This window comes from Eschrichtius robustus, chromosome 1 (assembly GCF_028021215.1).
Source record: "Eschrichtius robustus isolate mEscRob2 chromosome 1, mEscRob2.pri, whole genome shotgun sequence".
NCBI lineage: Eukaryota > Metazoa > Chordata > Mammalia > Artiodactyla > Eschrichtiidae > Eschrichtius > Eschrichtius robustus.
In genome coordinates this window covers 117,247,436-117,269,756 of record NC_090824.1, presented here as the reverse complement: position 1 = coordinate 117,269,756, position 22,321 = coordinate 117,247,436, and the positions used below count along the sequence as shown (strand labels likewise).

At 37.2% G+C, this 22,321-nt stretch overlaps 1 protein-coding gene across 3 annotated transcripts in view; it reads left to right on the top strand.

Moving 5' to 3' along the window:
- Positions 1-184: 184 nt before the first annotated feature.
- Positions 185-22,321, top strand: part of CCPG1 (cell cycle progression 1) — a 38,258-nt gene continuing 16,121 nt past the window's right edge. For 2 of the 3 annotated variants that reach the window (XM_068551865.1, XM_068551847.1), the window contains exons 1-5: positions 463-612; positions 16,360-16,428; positions 19,196-19,316; positions 21,033-21,109; positions 22,081-22,285. In XM_068551865.1, the coding sequence (XP_068407966.1) occupies positions 598-612; positions 16,360-16,428; positions 19,196-19,316; positions 21,033-21,109; positions 22,081-22,285 (487 nt within the window). In that variant the 5' untranslated portion in view covers positions 463-597. Of the gene's footprint in view, positions 270-462; positions 613-16,359; positions 16,429-19,195; positions 19,317-21,032; positions 21,110-22,080; positions 22,286-22,321 lie in introns of those variants that run through there. The other variant, XM_068551855.1, reaches the window with a different exon arrangement.

Genomic DNA, 22,321 nt, shown 5'->3' with positions numbered 1-22,321 from the left:
CGGGGCCCAGCTTCCTGCAGCCTGCCGGCGGCGGGCTGCGCTCCTCTTCGGGAGTCGTAGTTCTTCCCTCCGCCGCCGCCCGGTATAAGGCGCGGGCGGGACTACGAGTCCCGGCATGCGCCGCGGCGCCTCGCCGCCCTCCGCCTCCCGGCGGCGGACGCCTGCGAGCAGGTTGTTGTTTTTATGAGAGGCGTCACTGCTCTCGGAGCTGTGACCGCCGCCACCGCGACAGCTAACGCCGTCGGGCGGAGGTGGCGCTGCTCCTTCAGGTACGGCCCTGGGCGAGTTTGGACCCCAGGAGGGGAGTCCGGGCCGACTGTCGGGGTCCTGGCTCAGCCGCCTGGCGGAGGCGGTCGCGGGGTTTCCGCTGAAGGGGGGCTTGACCTTAGGCGCTCGGTGTTTGCGGCCGCCTGGGTGGCCTCCTCGGAAGGCGAGTCTGCATGCCCCGTGGCGGAGCCGGTCCGGTGGTCCTGCAGCCTCGGTTCCCTGCGTTGCAGACGCGAGCGGTGTGCCGGGAGTGTGGGGGAGCCGACAGCCCAGGGGACGCACCCGCCTTCCTCCGCTGGGCTGGCTTAAGGCTCTCCTCGGTCCTGATTGATGAGAATCCATATGGTAAGATGTTATGTGCGTCACCCCGCCGGGTTTTCAGCCGGCCGGTCTTTTTTTGGTGACGTTTGGGCCCCGTGATGCCAGGAAGAGAAAGATTAAATAATGTATTTGAGATTTCTGCTTGTGAGCCTGGCTGATAATGATCAAATCTCCCTGTCTATCCTTTTCCCCCTCCACCGGTCCCCTTCCTAATCGATAAGCCCTCCGTAGCAGCAGGTCACACCGTGCCTTCTACGCGTTACTGTTTATCTTTGTTTAACGAATCAACTTTTTGCCTTTGGGAGCGCCAATTTTAACGAACTCAGCCAATTAGGTACTTTGTTGAGTGGGTGAAATTTGCACTGTCTCAGTCTGGCTTTATTAAAAAATGGAATGGAGGCTTCTTGTAGCTAGAATAGGTAATTATTTTAGTACTGGGAATTTTAGGAGATTTGCCTCCTCAAATAAGGTCACATCTACTGGACGGTACTTGAAATGTCATTATTAGCGCATCGTATCTTTGGCTTAACGTTTGAATCTTATTAGGCCCCACCTTTCTCAGGGGGGTATTTATCACACCTTGGACGCTAGTGTGAATGGTTTACTATACTTCCCTGAGCTGTGGTCATAAAGGGGAAGGGAAGGGAGAAAGTGAGGGTATTATTTTAATAAATAATTTCTAATCCTTTACCCAAACCTAAGGATGGGATTCTAATTAAAGAAGCTATTAAAAATCGCTCTCAAATAATATTTGAGGGTGTGGGAAATACTAGTTTTTAAATGAAAATAGGTTAGAAAGTAGTGTAATACTAATTTTGTTAACTAAACCATAGAACTAGAAGTGATTCGATGTCTATTAGAAATAAGACTCAAAGGAGTGTCATAAAAGTGATTAGATGGTGAAACTACAAATTATTTTTTTCTTTATACTTTTTGGTATTTTCCAAATTTTCTATAGGAAAAAACCTTCATTTAAAAAAGACACAGGTGCAGCAATTCCAATTATATAGACTCTAAACAATTTTAAAAAGCAAATAACAACTACAAACAACATAGGCAGAGCCCCTGTTACTGCATCCACAGACTCTGTGAATAACAAGTTTAAATGTATATAAGTTAGTTGCTGAGAAGTGACAAGAAATGCATTGGTTGGACTGGAAAGGAAACAAAAAAATATTACAGTAATTCTTAGCATTTGTACATCTCGTCTTATTTTGATCTGTTTTCATTTTGTACAGTAAAATCAAGACAGAATTGCTTACTTTTCTTCAATTAAGGGAGTGCAATCTTGATTATTACTATAACTCAAGGTGACAAAGCATGGGCATATTAATCTGAAAAAATCTGGGATGTAGCAGGATTTTTCATTATTTGTAAACATTTGCCAGTGGAAATAAAGAAGTTAAACATTATTATAAAATGGGGGCTTTAAGCTTGTTTTCATCAAGTCATTTTAAGTATCAATACTATGTTTAATGTGCCTGATATTTTGGATTATGTTTTTGTTTCATTTTCTATTATAGATATGTTGGATATGGCTGGGTAAGTAGCATATTTAGCCCACATTTTGTTTTCTGTCATAAAGAAAGGGCCACATTGTTCTTTGATAGGAATAGTCTATGTATTTTTGCAGTTATCAGTCTTGAAAAAATGGGGTTTACCTCAATTCCAGGTGTCCATTAACTCAATAAAATAGCCATTCTGAAGCTTTGTTTTTGTTTTTATTTTTTTGCTTTTTTGTTTTTTAAGCTGTAGAAGTCATACTTTGTTTTCTTAGGTTCTTTTCTTTGGAGCATTGCTTCTCTCCCCAAATTTCAGTTTCTTTTCAATAGTTTCTATTGTTTTATTTTGTGTATTTTGTGCCCTTTGTTGGCTCAATATCTCACTAAAAATTTGGGTTCATTTACAGGGCATAAGAAACATTCATAATTACTTAACATGTCTGATTTACTAACTGGTTCCACAGTATTGTCTAGGTTGTGTAATTGTATTTTATCCAAGTTAAATATTTAAAAAATTAGGTGAGTTTGAACTGAGATCTTAGAAGTAGTAGTTTCTGACATGTGAAGAATATGGACACAGTGCAAGGCCTCTTAAGCCCAGGGTATTTTAAAACAAAATGCAGACTCATCTAACAATGCAGAACTACTAGAGGCTGAATTGTTTTTGTGTTTGTGAGTGGTTAGGATGAGGAAGTTGCCATATTGTAGGTGATAACTTATATTTTCAAGAATTTTCTTATTGGGAGTTGTGCAGTTTTTGTTTTGTTTTTAAATTGTAAAAATTTGTTATACAGTTTTTAAAGGTTACTTTCCATTTACAATTATTACAAAATATTGGCTCTATTTTCCATGTTGTACAGTACATCCTTGAGCCTATCTAACACCCAGTAGTTTGTACCTCCCACTCCCCTACCCTGTATCGCCCCCCCCAACCACTAGCTTGTTCTCTATATCTGTAAGTCTGCTTCTTTTTTTGTTATATTCACTAGTTTGTTGTATTGTTTATGTTCCACATATAAGTGATATCATACCATGTTTGTCTGTCTGGCAGTTCTGCAGTTTTGACTAAATTAAAACAGTTAAAAAAAAATGAGTTGGTTTAAAAGGTCATGTTCGATGTATTGCACCAGATAGACTTGAAAATAAAAATCTCAGTTTGAGTTCTAAGGTGAAATTTATAATATGGGGAGGATTGCAACTAACTGATAGAGGATTTTTTTTCCAAGGGGTGTTTAAGGTGTGGAAACCTGCTTAAGGGCTTATAGAGTTTTCTGAAGGAAGTATTAGCAAGGAAGTATTAGTATTAGCAGGAAGTCCGAAATCTAATTTTTCTTCAGTATTTGTCCATAAAGCACTTTCCTAAAACCTTATTTCTGGTTCATGTTGCCAGCATGATGAAATGTGAAAAAAGAATTGGATTGGGAGTCAGGACGTTTAATGATGTTGACAGATAACTTAACTTACGAGCCTCTATTGTTTCCATTTGTACATTATAAATAACAGCCATTGCCATACTTCATGGGGTATTTGTGAAGATCAAATCAGGTATAAAAAGTCGTTTCACTTTGTAAGTGGCAGAGTGATCTACTCATGCAAAGTATTATTGGCCTGTGTAAGTAACATTTACATAAAGCATATTATACATTTGAAGTGTGATGACTTAATGTGATATATACTTTTGGACTGAGAAGTTTGATGGAAAAAAGTCAAATGGGATCTTCATTTGATTTTTTTGATAGTGCTTTTTGCCTTTTACTAGGTTGAAGGGAACCTGGCCCCTTTCCTGACTGTGACTTTGTACTCTGCTGCATTAAAGGTTCTGAAATTGCAGTGTGGTTTTATGGTTCGGCCTTTAATTTTGGTTTTGATTTGTTTTAGTTGCACATCTAAAGTATAAGGAAGATCATCAGTGTAACTTAACAGTAGGAAGTGGATGTTGTTTTTAATGTTCTAAAACGGTACTTTGAGTTGATTTCATGAACAGTGAGCCTACACTGAATGTCAAATTCCAGGTCCTCCCAGAGATACATTACATGTGTAAGCATTTGTCTTTCAGGGAAAGAGAGTTTAGAGCTTAGACACTCCTTCTGGGGAAGTCAGCCCTATCTGTATTACATACAGCATCTGCCCCTTGAGATTAACTTCAAGTTGGGTTGACATATAGAACATTCAAGTAAAAAAGTCTTTTAGAAACTTACAAAACAATTCTGAGGACTTTATGAGAGCAAATATAAGTGAAAGTAGAAGACAAAGAAACATATATCATGGGTTGGTAATGACTGCTTCTATACTTGATTAGTTGATAAATCAAATAACATGTTTACTAACATTTTATCTAATATTACTACTAGAAAGTAACAATGGATGTGTACTTAATTGTCTATTATGTACTTTAAAAAATGGAAACCAGAATAAAAATATATAGAATCCCTTTGTTTTCCATCTCTCTGGCTTTTTTCCCAAATGAAAAGTAGAAGAGAGTTGTAAAAAAACATTAGGACAAATTATCCTTTTGTGGAAAGTATGTTTAAGATAAACAAAAAATATATGATGAATACATATATTTTAACAAGTAAAATCATTAAAAAAATTTTTTTTGAGAGTAGAAGAAAAAAACATCAAGCTAGATCCCAGTAGTTTTACTTATCTCTGAAAGGGGAGAGGAGCCAACAGGGGCTTGCAGTGCCCAAGTGAGGGCTGTATGGCGCCTAGTCAAGCTTCTAGATTTACTACTGGCTCTTTCAGGCTTTTACAAAATTAAGATGTAACTATCCTGGAAAGTCAGGATTCTTTTCAGAATGGGAACACCTGGTGAAAAGGCGATTTCCATACTAACAGGTATCTTAATTTCCCCCCAGCATTTTGAATTTATATGGTTTACTACTTTGTTGCAAACTTTTAATCAAAGGTGTAGCTTCTTTTAGATGGAGGCAAAAAGGGATACTTTTATCTTCAAATATGGCAGTAGTTGCTTTTGTTTCCCAATGTGAAGGATGTTATGTCATAAACGAAATCTTGTGAAGAAATTGTGTATTGACTCACTTCTTGCAGAATTTGTTTTCTAAATCAAAAAGTTAATTTACTGTATGTAACAGTATTGCTGCCTCTTTCTGGTCACGGATCTTTAAAGTGAAATTACTACTATTGGAGATTTTTTTCCGGATACCTATCTTTAGCGATAGATATCGGTGTTTAAATGAAATTCCACTCCATTAAAACTAGGAAAGCCTGTTTGCTGTGGAGAGGTTATCTTTGAATCCACTTCGAAGATGCATATAACCAAGAGGACAGCCATTGGACCCACGTCTTGATGCCGTAATTACTACACTGTGGACTCTTCACATCCCTGGGTTATGCTCTCTTTTCTCTAGCATCAGTTTTCTACAGTGCACTTCTGATACCTCAGATATAAACGTTTTAATATGATTCCCTTTAGTCCTTTAATTTGTTCTGAAGAGACTGGTCATCCAGAAGATTATTGGATTTCTGTCAGTCATTCATTTACTTAATATTGGGTTTGTCTTTTCATTTAAGAAAATGTATATTTTTTTCCTGCTGATTATGAAGGTAATAAATAGCTCACTGAAATTTAGCAGACATAATACGTGTAATTTTAGTTTTTTTAGATTTGAAAGATACTCTTTAAAATTTTAATTAGACTAATGCATATAAATTAATATCAATAGGGTTTATTATACATATCATTTTCTGACTTGCTTTTTTCACAGAATATATTATTGATATCTTTCCATGTCAGGACATGTTGATCTATTTTAAAATTTTTTTTTTTTTTTAATTATTTATTTATTTATTTATTTTTGGCTGTGCTGGGTCCTCGCCTCTGTGCGAGGGCCCTCCCCAATTGCGGCAAGCGGGGGCCACTCCTCACCGCGGTGCGCGGACCTCTCACTATCGCGGCCCCCCCCGCCGCGGAGAACAGGCTCCAGACGCGCAGGCTCAGCAGCCGTGGACCACGGGCCCAGCCGCTCCGCGGCACGCGGGATCCTCCCGGACCAGGGCTCGAACCCATGTCCCCTGCACCGGCAGGCGGACTCCCAACCGCTGCGCCACCAGGGAAGCCCTATTTTAAATTTTTAATGGCTGCATTAATAATAGATATTATACATTTTAATTTTAATGAACTGACTCTTGATAGACATTTCACTTTCTAATTTTGTATTATAAAAATTCAACCGTTCTTACACACATGTATATGTATTTTCATATTCATGTGAGTATTTCTACCAGATAAATTCCTAGAAATGAGGTGGATAGGAAATGAAATAGAGATAATAGGTCACAGGGTATCAGCCTGTAAAATTTTGTTATTACAAAATTACTCAAATGATAATAACTATGCATTTTTACTGTTTACAGTGCCTATTTTTCTGTATCTAACCTACTAACCTGTTTAATCTTTGTTGATCGCTTAGGCATTAAAATAATCTTGCTTCTCTTTGTGTATCTTTCGTAGTAGGGTTGAGCATTTTTTTCCTTATAAGCCATTTTAATATCTTCTATAAATTGCTTACTCATATTCCTTGATAAATTTTCTATTCAATTTTTTAACCTTTTTCTTACTCATTTATTGGTGTACTTTAAATATTTTGAAAACTCTGTTATATATGTCACAGCTATTCTCAGTATATCATTCTTTTATGACTTTTGGCAAACAAGTTTATGATTTTTATATAATGAAAAGCTTTTCCTTTACAATTTCCAGGTTTTGTGTAAAGCTTAGAAAAAAGATCATCTTTACCTCAGGATTGTAAAACTTTTCTATTTTGTTTGAGTCTTTTTGTGTGTGTGTGTGGTTTTATTTTATATGTTTAAATCTCTGGGCTGTATTTTTACCAGGTGGTCTTAAGGTTTTATGAAGCCTTATCTTAATAATGCCGAACTTTCACAAGGCAAACGTGACAGATGACATCAATCTGAAAGTCTTTTGCAACACCACATTTATGACGTTTAATGGAGAGTATGATTCCTGAGTGATGCAATTTGTCAAAAAACTGATTTTTTCCCCCTTTGGGAGGTAGGAGGGGAAGGACAATGAAATTCACTGTCTTTTTAAATTCAGAAGCGTTTTATGTGAAAGTGGCTCTTATCTTTTGCATCTCTTTCATTCTCTACCTTTCACACCAACCATAGAAAGGCTCTGCTGTTTTGAGCATCCAGAATGGCAGCCAGCACTTTAGTTCCATATTCAGAATTGCCTGTCAGATCATTTGTCTCTTGGTGCTGTTTGGAAGCAATTTAGTTTGGCCTGGGCTTAGTGAAAATATGTTGCAGGATTTATCTGCTATAACAGTTAAAAAGCCATACAAAAACTTACTCTTTTTCAAATAAAGAGTTTACCTGACCATTCTAGCCAATGAGCCTTGGAATCAACTTCCCTAGGGTAGTCTTTTTTTTTTTCCCACAGCACAAAGGCCTAGTGGGTACTAGGCACTCCTAGGCTAGGCTTATTTATTGCCAGAGTTTGGAGACTGAAATAAGGTTGACATTGTAGATGAAAAAAAAAGTATAAGCTGAGCCTTCACTTAAGATGAGACTATTTGGAAAAAAGAAAGCAACACAGTGAAAGGTTCTTCCCCCACCACAATGAACAGGATTGAAGACCCTTTAATTCCCCAAAGAGATACAGTTCTCACCATTTACTACAGAAGTGTTTGTCACAATACTTTTTAAAATGTAAATTTGTGCCAAATTACCATAAAGCATGGTGACAGTAACAGTTTTAGATACTTACTTAGACAGAAAATCTTAGAATTTCTTAAGCTTTTCTGTTTCAACCCCTTCATTGTGGTGCTTAGTGATTTCAGTGGCCCTAGCTCCCTTTTGAAAATAGGCAGGAATAAAAAAAATTCATAATTGTGGTACATTTAAAAGAGGCAAGCTTAAGGGTGGGGCTAGACCTGAAATTAGACCTGTAGCTCATTACTATTTCTGATCCTTTAATTCCTGATCTGAGTAAAAATGCTTGTATGTCCTTTTCTATAGATAAAATAGAATATTAAGCGATTAAAGATGAGAGATTATTATGTATGTATTGTATGACTTCTGACTAGTAGAGAGAAGTTAAAATTTTTGTGCTGTTATAAAGACATTGAAAATTAAATTGGAACTCCTTATCAAAAGCTTTGAACTTAACACTAACTAGTAAAGTAACTCATGGATAAAAGTAATAGAAGCTGCTATTAGGCAAGCTATGCTAAGAAGTACAGAAGTTATGCTAAGAAATAAGAAATAAATGCTGTACATTCAGGGAAAGGAGAGATCAGTTTGTCAGAAACATGAAGGAAAACTTCATGGAGGAGACTGAGCCTTAAAGATGGAAATCAGAAGAAAGGAAAAGAGGAAAGCATTCCAGGAAGTGTGACTTGAGTAAGTGAAGACGTGGAGGTAGGGCTGTGCTCCTCTACTTGTAGCAAGTAGATTACTTTGATCAGATGAAATAGTTCTGGAGGAGAGAACTAATCGATTGCAAGCTAGGCTAGAGCCAGGTAGTGGAAGCATTTGGATGTCCCCCTAAGAAGTTTGACTTTATTGTACAGAATACTTATTCTCGAGGTCATGGGGAGACTTTTGCACGGGAAGTTTAAAAAAAAAAAAAATTCTAGCATTTGGAATAAGTATTGCATGTAACCTGCAGTCAGTTTCATTGTTGCCTGTATGTAAATGTTCAGGGTGGTTGTGTGTGTTTAGGGAGGGACCAAGTGAAGAGTTGCAAAATGGCACTGTAAAAAGTGGTGAGTACCACTGTAATTAAAACAGCCTTGTTTTGGTGCTGGAATATAGATCATTGGAACAGAATGGAGACTACAGAAACTGATTCATAAATGTATGGGACTTTATGTGACAGATTCATAAATGTATGGGACTTTATGTGACAGATTCATAAATGTATGGGACTTTATGTGACAGTGGCATTTTAAATCATAGAAAAAATATGGAATATTTAATAATTGACATAATTTCTACCTCACACTAAAAGGGAGAAAACCCAGATTCACAGATTAAATAGCTAAATGTAAAAGCCAAAACTCTGAAAAAGTATTAGTAGAAAATATAGGAGAAAAATTTACAATCTTGAGAGTAGGAAAGACTTTCTAAAGCAAGGTGTAAAATATAGGCTATAAAAAACACCTTATTCTCCATCCTCAACATTTGACTGCATAAAATTTAAAGACATCTATGATAGAAGATATTTTTTTAAATTGAAGCATGCTAGAAAAAAATATTTGCAGTAGGTTTAGCAGTGAACTCATTCATGACCCAGTTTATGAAGAACTTCTGAAAATCAAAAAAGGCAGCCCAATAGGAAAGTGAACATGAGAACATTAGATAATTCATGGGAAATGAAGTAAGGATAGCCAATAAACATAGGGAAAGATGCACAACCCCACTGAGTCATCTGGGAAATGCAGATTGAAATAGGAGATTTACTTTTTTTTTGCTCATGACATGATCAGAAATTAAAGATGGTTACTTTTTTGGTGAGGTTGTGGAGAAATAGGTACCTTCGTATGTTGGTGGGAGGTCTTCCCTAACAACCTTATTTAAAATTCTGATCCCCACCCTCTACTCCCTGCATTCAGTTTTCCCCCTTTTTGCTTTAATTTTTCTCCACAGTCCTTGCCACCAACTAACTTAACTACATCTTCTGCTTGTTTATTTCTGTAGGGTTGTTATTGGACAAAAAATAGAATATAAGGGACATTTAAAAAGTTTTTTTTAGTTGGGATCTTGGGTCCTCTTTCCTTTATCCAACAGTCTGGTTTAAAGCAGGCATTTTCATATCCTCTTGGGGATATGAAAGTTCCAGAACCTCTGAAAAGCATGATAGAAATAGGTTCTTGAAAGCTGTCTAGACTTACTGACTCATCTTTGATCACATTTACAGTACAGCAGCACTTTTGGGACCTTTGTTTGGTCACACCCCATTGGTTGGCTTACATCAGAATTGTAGACGTGTGAGAGAATAATGCCCCCATTCTTCTCCATCGTGTCTGATTCTAGAAGATACAGTAATGGAAACCGTACCTTTTCCATAGTAAAATGTAGCTACTCAGGAATGATGAGAGGCACCATCATATCAGGTAATATTCACTCCAGTTGTACTTTATGAGGTAAAATTAATATTGTTGCTCTGTTATTAGTTTTGAAAGCTGCCACTTAAACTGTTTTAAAATTACACCTTTGGTCTGTATCTCTCCCCTAAATTCAGTCTCCAGCTGCCTACTTGACGTTTCAACTTGGATGTGATAATAGCTGTCTCAAATTTAATATGTCCTCGATGAGTTTACCAATTTTCCTTTCATAACCTGCTGCTTTTGAAGTCTTCCAGTCTCAATGGCCATTCCATTCTTGTATTTACTTAGGACAGGGGTCATCCCTCATACCTCGTATTCAGTACCTCAGGAAGCCCAGTTGGTTATACCTTCAAAATACATGTATAATTTGCCCACTTCTTACTGTCTTTGCTACCACCCTGGTCCAAAGCACCATCATCTCACCTGGATTACTGCAGTAGCTTTGCAAATGGTCTTCCTGCTTCTGCCTTTGCCCCCTCACAGTACTGTCTCAGTAGGGCAGCCAGTGTGATCTTTCTATTCCTTTCCTCAAAATTCTTCTGTGACTTTTAGTTTCACTCAGAGTAAAAAGTCTTAGGATCTGTAAGGCCCTACCTCATTTCTCTCCCACTCCATTATCTCTCTGTCCTCATCTCTTCCCACTTTCCTGGTAGCCCACTCCTCTCCAACCACACAGGCCTCCTTGCTGTTTCTCATAGATATGGGCTTGGTTCCAACTTTGTACCTACTGTTCCTTTGGTCTGAAACACTCTTTACCCAGTTAACTGCACGATGATTCACTCGCTCATTCAAGTCTTTGCTCAAATATACCTTCTTAAGGAAGCGTTCATTGATCATCCTTTTTGAAATTAAGCCTCTCCAACCCAGCATTTTCTATTCTCTTTTCCCATGCTTTCTCTGTAGTAGGAAATATACCATCAAATACACAGTGTATTCTACCAGGTAATGTTGTTTATTGGATGACTCCAGTGTGAAAGATGAAGTGCATAGGAAAATTGAGATGATTTTTTTTTTCCTTTGGCCACGCCATGCGGCATGTGGGATCTTAGCTCCCCAACCAGGGATCGAACCCATGCCCCTTACATGGAAGCATGGAGTCTTAACCACTGGACCGCCAGGGAAGTCCCAGAAAATTGAGATGAGTTTAATTCAGACTATTGCAATAGGAATGTCTCATTAATGAACCGAGGAGTCTTATAGAGGCAAGTAAACAAGGGACTCAGGATGGGTGGAAGTGAGTCTTACCTGGGATTTTTTGAGGGCAGGTTGGTCCTTTGCAGTTAGCTATCTGTCAGAACACAAAACAGGATGGGGAAATTTCTCAACCTTCCTTGCTTTGCTGGAGCACAGGGCTCAGATGAAGTTCAACCTAGTCAATTACTGACAGAATTTAAGCTCCAGGAAGGCAAGACTCTTATTTGTTTTGTACATTGGTATATTTTCAGTATCTTGCATGTGCTAAGAACTCAATAAATATTGAATGAACAGATGGATAAAGGAATGAATTAAAAATGATACTAACTATAGGCCCATCTGCTGGAGAGTGTGATTATACTAGTGTAGTATAATCCTTCTACCTTAAGTAACTTCATAAATGAGATACGAACATCCATGTAATAAATTTACATCCTAATATGACTAATATGTGCTATATTCTATGTGGAAACCGTATGTTTGTAATGCTTAGTGTCAAATTCTCTTCCATAGAGTTCTATGAATAAAATCTTACATGTTGTGAAGAAATGTTCCATAGGATTTCTTAGGAAGTGAGAATCAATTTAAATGATTTGTCTCTGTTCTAGAGGCTATTATTATAGGATTTTGGAGTTTATCTTGAAGGCACTGGAGACCAATTTTAAGTGATTAAGTGATCAGATTTATGTGTTAGGATAAACAGAGTAGGGACAGCGTTGGGAAGGAGTGACTGGAGGGGAATTTGAAACTGCAGGCAGAGATCTCTTAGAGAGCTGTCACTGTAATAGAAGTGGGAAATGATGAAGTTGGGATAGGAAGTGGATAAGGATTTAGATCTGATTGGATTTTTGGGTCAAGGCAAGTTTTAGTTATCCCAAATGTAGTTATCCTAAATCTAGGATTTTTGACCTGATGTTTGGTGGGTTTTGCTTGCAGCCAGATTATTTTTGGCTGATGCTATTCTCTGAGATGTTAGAAACGGGAAGAGCAGCAGGAAGATGATCTTAGTTTTGTAGATGCTTTATTTGAAAGGCCTGAGAAACCTACTAGTGATCATCCAAAAAGCAATGGGGAAATATATGACTGGAGATTGGGGTAAAGAAGCTACCCCGAGGAATAAAACGAAGCCTGAGTCTAGAAAAGGGCTTCAAGTTTATCATCTTCGTAAAGTACCCTTAGCTTTATAACTTTGTATGATTTTTTATGCCTTTGTAACTTTCCCATAAACTCTGCTTATTTCTAAGTTATTATTAGTAAAGCCCTCAAAATGGAACAGGTTTTTGCATTTACCTTTGGTCAAAATAATGGGGAGAGGAAGAGGAACCTCATGGATTCCTCCAGAATTCTGAGTTCCTTGAGGAACAATTTAGAAGTGTGTCACTAATTGCATCATCACCCAGAAATGTTTACCTTTTTTCTTTATTGAGTGCTTAATAGGTGTTACCAGTCAAGTAAACAAGCAATTACAGCACAGTGTTCTATTTTAAGTAGTAGATTAGGGAATATACTAGTCTTTAGGGATGGGGTCAGGGAATGGTTCACAAAGTGATGCGTTAGCTGAGATAGAAGAGTGGGCACAGGAGTTTGGGTAGAAGTAAGGAGGTGAGGAACTGAGATCAGAATATGCAAAGCCCCTGAATTAAGAGAAAGCTAAGCTTTTTATCGGAATTGAAAAGGTGGAGTGGAGAGGGAGGGGATGGAGGGAGAGAGGATGAGATGCTAGAGACAAAACACTTGATATTTAAGGCCTGTGGGCATTATCCTGAAGACAGTATGAAAATCTTAACATTTTTAAGGAATGACAAAATATTACCATTTTAGGAAGATAACTGGCTATAGTGGGGAAGTTCAAATACAGAGGCAGCTTTCAGAGTCAATGTGTCTAGGATGGGACTCAGAAATTTACTTTTTAAAATTTTGATTTAATTTCAGTGCACCCAACATTTTGAAAACACCTGAATTAAGAGGGTTCTTTAGTAGGGCTGTGAATTTTGCTTACCAAACTCTTACTGTGGTGTTATGGCCAGTAGGGGAATCTTTTTTTCCTCATTTGGGCTAGATGTCAAGCTGTTCTTCCTCCAGGGCAAGTAAACAAAGAATTAAACTGGGATCCGATTAAAGTGGGCTCCTTGATTTGAGAAATTCAAATATGATAAAGTCCCAGTTTAGCAATGTATGTAACTTTCTTTTGAAATCTTGTCTTTATCGCCAGAGCAATTAGAGTTCTTGATTGGAAAACAAAAGCTGGGGACTATCTATTTAAAAGAACTGTTTAAATGGAAATTACCTAGATAAGGGTAGGAGATATATACCCATTAAATATCCCTGATCACGTCTTGTATCCCAGGAGTTTTGGAAGGTTATGTAAGTCTTGGGGTGAGCTGGAGCAGCAGTGAGAATGTGGGCTGCTAGAGGAGGTTAGGAACTGGGGGTTTGCAAAGGGAAGAGGAGCTTTCACATGGTGAAGAATGATTGCTTTTTTTTAGGCCAATTTTCCTTTTTTTAAAAAAAAAATTATTTATTTACTTTTGACTGCTTTGGGTCTTGTTGCGGCGTGCAGGCCTTCTCTGGTTGCAGCGAGTGGGGGCTACTCTTCATTGCGGTGTGTGGGCTTCTCACTGTGGTGGCTTCTCTTGTTGTGGAGCACGGGCTCTAGGCTCGTGGGGCTCAGTAGTTGTGGCTCGCAGACTCTAGAGTACAGGCTCAGTAATCATGGCGCACAAGCTTAGTTGCTCTGTGGCATGTGGGATCTTCCTGGACCAGGGCTCGAACCCGTGTACCCTGCAGTGGCAGGTGGATTCTTAACCACTGTGCCACCAGGGAAGTCCTAGGCCAATTTTCTTAATCGTAAAGCCCTACCTACTTGTTCCATATAAATGGTTTTTCCAAATACCAAGTCACTTAAACCAAAATATACTACACTTTCTCTTTTCTATTCTTTGTTATTCTTCTTGGTTATTCAGTCCTTTAAAAATCTTTCGTGTCTGTCTTCTCAAATCTCTCCTAACCCCTCCCCATCCTATTTACCCTCTCCCCCTCGTCAATACTGGTTAAATTTAGGTGCTCATCTTTTTCATGGAACATTGCATTGATTCTTTGTATCCCACAGGTCTAGGGCCCTTTAGTTGTTTCCCCATTTTAATATGTGCCCTTTGAAAGATTCTGATTTTCAGATGTCTTCTTTTAATACTTCACTCATGCTAAATTAATTGCATTTCTTAGAAGTTTCATATTCTTTAATTTTTTCTGCCTTTATTTTTGTAGTGCTTTTCCCATTATCTCTTGGGAAATCCTTCCAGTGTCGTCATATTTTTTTTTCTTGGTAATAAGGAACCAGAACTTTATTTTTTTGTGATAGCTCTCAATTTTAAAATTTTGGCAACTAATTCAGTTAAAAAACATGCTGTCCAGCATGTCTAAAAACATTACAACCTCATTTATAAAGCCTGCTTTGACCATTTTCCTTTCTTCCTGCAAAGTTAACTGCTCAGTCTTTGTGCAGTCTAATACGTTAACCCACAACTTTCAAACTGTTATAAAATAATTAAAATACAAATAGTAACATCAAAGTTTTTTTTTTAACTCACGGAAACTGGTTCAATGAGAAATTGGGCTTTATGTAGTTAGTTTAATAAGGAATGGTGAAATAAAATTGCTAAGATATAAAATTGGTTAATATCCTATAGGGAGGGTATTTAGGCCTAGCCTTTGGGATAGTATTCTCTACTGGACAGAAAAGGTGCATTTCACTGTAATAGTTTTTTGTTTTTTTTTTTTTTTTTTTACAAATTTACCTCTAAATTTAGAAACTGCCTGGGCCCTAATTAGTTGTAAATGGGAAATCAAACAATCAAATGACCTCAGGTGAACTTATTGTGAAATGTTCTGTCTCGAGTGACATTAAAAGTCACACTGTCGTCTTTATGTCTTATTTTAGATTTTGAATAATTTGTCTGAAAACATGCTTTTATTTTGTACTATCAGTGACCAGCCACCTCTCTGTATCTTCTCTTTTTAAAATATTAATTTACAAGAGTTTCCAGAATCACTAATGGATGGTCCAGATCTATATTTTTTGCCCTGTTTTCATTTGTGCACTGGTTCCATATTAAATTGTCTGCAGTAGAGTTCTGTTAGAACACTAACCATCAACTTGGATATAATGGGTTCTCAGTATATGTGCCATAATAGAAGCATTTATAAGACCTATGTATGGAACAAAGTCAGCAAGATGCCATTTACTTTAATGAGCTTAATTTTGAAGTTTAAATAGGAGTTTCAGATAGAAAGGGTAGAACAAACCAGGTGGAGTGACCAATGTGTGCTGGTTTAGGACTTGAGTCTATCTAGGTTATTGCCAGTGGCCACAAGTTTCTAACCAACTTCTGGTCTTTTTCTTCCCCTGTTTTAATGTAACTGAAGTGTTACCAACATGGTTATTTTCCTAAAAACCATTTGATCACATGCCTTCCCTGCTTGAAAATATTAATTGCTTCATGTTGACAACAGTAGATTTCATTTTGCTGGGCCTTGGAACTCTTCTCTTTCCCCCACTTGGTTTCTTCAGCCATGATTTTCACACCATACTGTTCATTGAAAACATAGGCTTTTACTCTGGCTGACTGTTCCCCATTTGTCATTCCCTCAACAGTTGACTTGCTCAGAGTCAGATTGTTCTCATTTACCTTTGTTTCTGCCTGGCCAAATCCTACATTTTCTTTCAGATCCAGCTTGCCTCTTCATTCCACAGTACGACCGTCTAGACTGTTTCGGCTCAGGAGGATCTCCTTGTCATAAAGTTTGGTTGTATTTGTTCATATAGATATGCAAGCATATCCTGTCTGGTAAATCTGTGGGTGGGTTGTCTCAGTTTCACCTGGAAGGCAGTAAGCCACTTTTTGTACTTGGGTCACATATTGTACTTCCTATAGAATTTTTAAAAATGTGTCCCGCATATCAATATGTTTTTGTATTTGTAGACCTGGAAAATGTCTGAAAATTCCAGTGACAGTGATTCATCTTGTGGTTGGACTGTCATCAATCATGAGGTATGCTACTTAATACTTTTTATAAGGCAGTTTGTAATATTACAGTGTTAACAGTGATGTAAACTGGGTTCTTTGAAGGCCATTAGTTTTTTACATTTAAGCATAAGGTTCCATTGTCTATAGCTTTTCCCACCTACATTTCACTTCACTGCTGAAAACTCTTCACGAGCCAGCATGTTATTGGACATTGCTTTCCTCAGCTTTGAGACATGAGGCAGGTATTTACTGAGGGCTTATTATTGGTCAGGTCCTGTGCTTTACTTATGTTCTCATAATTTTAAACAACCCTCTGTGGTACAGATTGTTTTCATTCTCATTTCATAGTTGAGAAGACCAAAGCTTATGGAGATTCAGTAATTTGGCCAAGATTATGTAACTAGAAAACATCAGAGCCTGCATTTAAACAGACCAAGGAGCATGGAGAACATGGGTTCTACCCATGTTATGTTACGTTACATTATATTATCATTTCAGAACTTGATGGAAAAAGGACTATGGCTAGAACTCTATTACAAAATGAATTTGATTATAGAAATATGATGTTACATAACTAGTACATAATAAACAGTAATTTATTTTCTCACACTGGTAATATATGTTAATTACAGAAAAATCATAAAATAGTGATGTATAGAAGCAATAAGATAAAAACTATACCTATTTAAAGTGTTAATGGATTTATCTATAATTTTCCTGTTTATTTTTAGACTCAAGCCTCACTTATTTTCCTTCATCAATAAAAATTTTAAACAGTATTTTTTACAATTCCTTTGATAATTTAATATTTAGACAATTGGTTAGTCATGACTTCTAGAAAACAACATTAACCAAAGTTTCTGCAAGAAAGTTTTAAAATTTATTAGCAGCTGTACCAGTTGAAATTAATGTGGTTTCTTTTTCTTCTTTCTTCTTTTTTTTAATAAGTGACTTTTCTATTTTTAATCTGTTTTCTCCAAAGCTTAGATCAACTCTCATAGTAACAATTTCTCCTTCAAGGATAATTAACAGTATAGAAGTAAGGCAGCTGTGGGAGTCTGCAGTATGAAGCAAGATAGCAAACTTTTCTGGCATTTAGCCAAGTGTGTCATTTGGGCGTTCTGTATTAGAGATACCTGTCACAGAGTTGATCATATTTGTACCTTTATCCTTCTTCCTTCCATATCTTGTTATCAGGCACTACTCTTTCTTGCTAATGTCTCTTACATGTATTTCCTTTTCCTTTACCATCACTACCATTCTGATTAGGCCAGATCTGGTCTCCCCAGTGACTCACAGTTCAACCCGAACCTTGTGTCTGTTACTACCATTCTCCTGCCACTTTAGGCAATCCCAAAGTCTTATATTCAGAATTCTCTTTAGGACTCAACTCAAACCCACTGCTTTAATGACGTCTCTTAGTTTTTGCTGTTGTGAGTTATGTATATCAGGAGAACTCAGACCTTTTGATTTCATGGATTACTAAATTATAGGAAAATTGAGGGAGGGGCCTGGAGAGAGACAGAATCATTAGTGGATAACTTATTTTGCCAATTAAGATGAGAAAAAAACCCTGTTAAGATCCACTTTTACTAAAGAAAAGACAGTCTGACATCAAAGTAAGAAGGAAAACCTTGGAAGAATAAAAGAACAGTCTGAAATTTTATAAGGAAAGTTTACTCCATTAATCTAATAGGTTAATTTTAATCCTTGCCCTTAAACCTTTTTAGTCATATGTTGCAATAATAAGTAGTTATTTGCTTGTGGCTGTTTCTCTGAATAGGCTATAAATCTGAATTTTAGATTTCAATTTTTCATACCCTGTGACACTAGCAAAATGCCTTGCCTAGAGTAGTTCCATAAGTGTTGAGTAGAAGCAAATTCATAGAAATAGCTAAATTTAGAAACTTATCCTCTGGGATTCAGATTTATTGCTTGGGCTTAGAGTGTTTGACTTTTAGACTGACTTTTATTTTTTTTGAGAGTTTAAAAAATTTTATTTTTTTAAGATTTATTTATTTTTGGCTGCGTTGGGTCTTTCGTTGCTGTGAGCAGGGGCTACTCTTCATTATAGTGCGCGGCTTCTCATTGTGGTGGCTTCTCTTGTTGCAGAGTACGGGCTCTAGGCACGCGGGCTTTAGTAGTTTCAGCATGCGGGCTCAGTAGTTGTGGCGCATGGGCTTAGTTGCTCTGCGGCATGTTGGATCTTTCTGGACCAGGGCTCGAACCCGTGTCCCGTGCATTGGCAGGATTCTTAACCACTGTGCCACCAGGGAAGTCCCAGGACTGACTTCTTTTAGAATCTAAACCTATGGCTCCCCTGCTGTAGGTTTTATGGACTAAATTGAACAAAAGGAATAGATACTGGACTTCCCTGGTGGTGCAGTGGTTAAGAATCCGCCTTCCAATGCAGGGGACATGGGTTCGATTCCTGGTCCGGGAAGATCCCACATGCCGTGGAGCACCTAAGCCCGTGCACCACAACTACTGAAGCCTGTGCCCCTAGAACCCGTGCTCCGCAACAAGAGAAGCTGCCGCAATGAGAAGCCCATGCGCTGCAACGAAGAGTAGCCCCCGCTCGCTACAACTAGAGAAGGCCCATGCGCAGCAACAAGACCCAACGCAACCAAAAATTTAAAAAAATTTAAATTAAAAAAAAAAAAGGAATAGATACTGTTCCCTTTGGAGTATAGCAGCATCTGGGACTTTTAAAAATGGAAGCATCTACATGTAGTCACATCTAGCTTTCGGCAGCTGATAGACAAATAACTGATTAACACTTTTTATCTAGGGGTCTGATATAGAGATGGTGAATTCTGAACATGGTGCAGCCAATGACAGCTGTGAGCTCACCCCAGAATGTTCATCTTTATCACAAGAGGAGCTACAAGTATTGCAGTTAGAGCAGGGAGGTAAGTTTAAAGAAGTCTGATTTTTCTTTTTTTTTTAATAGGATATGTGAGCAACATTACGAATCTTGCCTTCTTTCTAGGTGGGCAGCCTGTCTGGCTAGTCTAAATCATCAGGTCACACTGAAAGACTAGAATTTTCGTGTGGATTAGGTGGGCAGGCCTAAAGAACCCAGTGGCACCAAATTGCCCAGGGGATTTGTTTGTTTGTAGCTATAGTACATACTTGGGCCTCCATATGACTCTTTGATACTGCTAGTGTAAACAGTGACTAAATATTTTTAACCTTGATTAAGACTAGTGATATACAAAATTATTTATTCACACAAAGGATTTACTAAACTCTTCTCCAGTTACCACACTTCAGAGTACCTTTGGTTGTAGGTGGTAAATGGCATTTAACTACTGTATTGCATTGATGTTATATATTCTTCTGTGGGATTTGATGCCCATATTAATTATATAGAGGATTAAGAAACCCAAATAATTAATACATCTTCATATTTAAAAATTACTTCTTAAATTTTCCTTTAAAAATTGCATTAAAATGTAAACAGAACATTTCTCCATCAGGAGAATAAAGTGCATGTGTCAAGGCCAGAAATATAAAGGATTATAACTGTTAATCTTGTTTTCAGCTTATGTGTTGATTGCTATTCTCATTTGAACAGTGATTCTCATCTTTGATGGGTCAGAGATCTCTTTGAGAATCTGAAAGCTGTGGATAGTCTCTCCCAAGAAATGCATATATTTAGATACGTAAAAAAAAATTTACATACTTCCTCAGGCGTCCTTGGACCCAAGTCCACCTTCGTTGCGGAGTCTTATCTCCAAATTAATATTCTGTTAGGAGCTATATAACACACACAAGTGATGTTTGGGTGTTTTTCCCTTTGTTATTTTGGAGGGGTTAAATTACATGAGAAATACACATTTATGATAGAAAAACAAATGATGAGCAAAAAAAATCAAAGCGATCTATAATTCTTTTTATCTGGAGGTAACATTATACCAACAATGCATATACTTTGCTATGCATAAAACCTGATGCTTATTGTATACCGTTTTAATATTTTCAGCTTCTATTAACATTTTATAGCCTTTTTCATTAAAAATATGACATTATAAACTCTAATTTGTACATTGTTTTTTGAGAGTTTCTTATAAAATATATCTGCATCTGCTATGGTGACATTATCTTGTTTTTCTATGTTCTTTTGAGGCCTTGTTTTTTATAGTCTATTTTTTATTGTAAAGATTTGTAATTTGAAGCCATAGTTTTGATTCTTGTGTTACTAGGCATTGACAGTCATTAGAATAGTGGTACGTTTAAGAATTATGAATAAACTAAGAATTCAGGAAATGTTCCGTCAATTATCTGAGAATCAGTTTTCCATATTAACAGGTTTTTACAAACACCTTGGCTTAAGTACTTTGGAATTGTAATGTAGAGATTGTTTATTTAGGGATTATGGTTTTCAGTAGATTTTTAAATGAGTTCAGTTCAGTACCTAAAATTATCCCCTGACAATTTCAAATAGTTATATTTGAAATACAGAGATCTTTTTAGTAACAATAGAGTGACTGTTATAATTACATGTGGCATTTCATTAGATCCACTTTAAAAATTAGGAATAGATTTTATCTGCCTATATTATAATATATGCAGACAAAAAAAGTCAATGAAGTGTAATTAAATTGATCTTTGCTTTATGTCAGAGAGCAGCCAGAATGGCACAGTGTTAATGGGAGGAACTACTTATCCAGCTTTGGAGGAAATGAAGTCAGCACTTGAGGTAACCTTGTGTTTTACTATGTGGATATATGATAAACAGTATTTATTAGAGAATACTAATTAAAGCTTCCATTTCTATTTGTGCGTTCTGTTCCTATTTGAATTATAAATATCTTTTGTTGAAAAATTTGGGATTCTGCAGGTTGGTCAGTTTTAAGATTAAAGTTAGCTTCCATTTAACTCCTAATTAAGTGAGCTATCTTTTAATTTAGAACAGCGATTTCTTGGTAATGTGTTAAAGATCTATTCATTTCACCTCTAGTATTTTCTTTGGAAATATGTTGCTTTCTTGAATTATATTGAGAAATTAAGGCTTCATATCTAAAATGAAGGTTAGTTTTAAAATTTGAGAACAAACCTTGTCCTTTGGCGTTTTACTTGACTTCCAGATAAAACTAGATAGCTGGATGATCTTTACATTACATAGCTTTTGAAGTTTATCAGGAAAATTTAATCAGTCTTTTATGGGCTCCCTGACCGCAGAGTTATGCCCAAATAAACCTGTAGAACTGGTGAGAAACAGATCTCTCCTTTTTGTGGACATTGGGTTGGAAAGGTGGGTTTGTTTCTCAGCTTCTGCAGCCCACGAATGAATGGTAGACAGCAGTTTGATTTAATTCTGAAAGGGAGAGTTGCCAATAGGTTTGATGGTATTTTCAGACTGAAAGATAAGCCTACTATTTGTTTTTGTTTTTGTTTTTGGGCTGTGCCACACGGCTTGTGAGATCCTAGTTCCCTGACCAGGGATTGAACCTGAGCCCCTGGCAGTGAACGTGCAGAGACCTAACCACTGGACTGCCAGGGAATTCCCTAGGATGAACCTACTATTGCGTAATCCTTTCCTGTTGGGCAGGACTTATTTTAAACTCAATCACCAAACTACTTAAGTACCATTATATACTTTGAACTGCCTAGAAAATACAAGGCCCATAAATAATTGTTGAATTTGTCTCTAAAATTATTATTCTTCAGGGAGAGGAAGAAAAGTTACCTGATGACAATCTCTATTTTGGAACTGTCAGTGATGATTCTGATATTGTTACACTTGAGCCACCTAAGTTAGAAGAAACTGGGAATCAAGAAGAAACAATAATTGTTAAAGAAGCAGAGAGTCCAGAAGACTTTAACATGGGCTCTTCCTCTAGCAGCCAGTACACGTTTTGTCAGCCAGAAACTGGTAAGAACTACATAACGGATACGCTGATAGGAGACT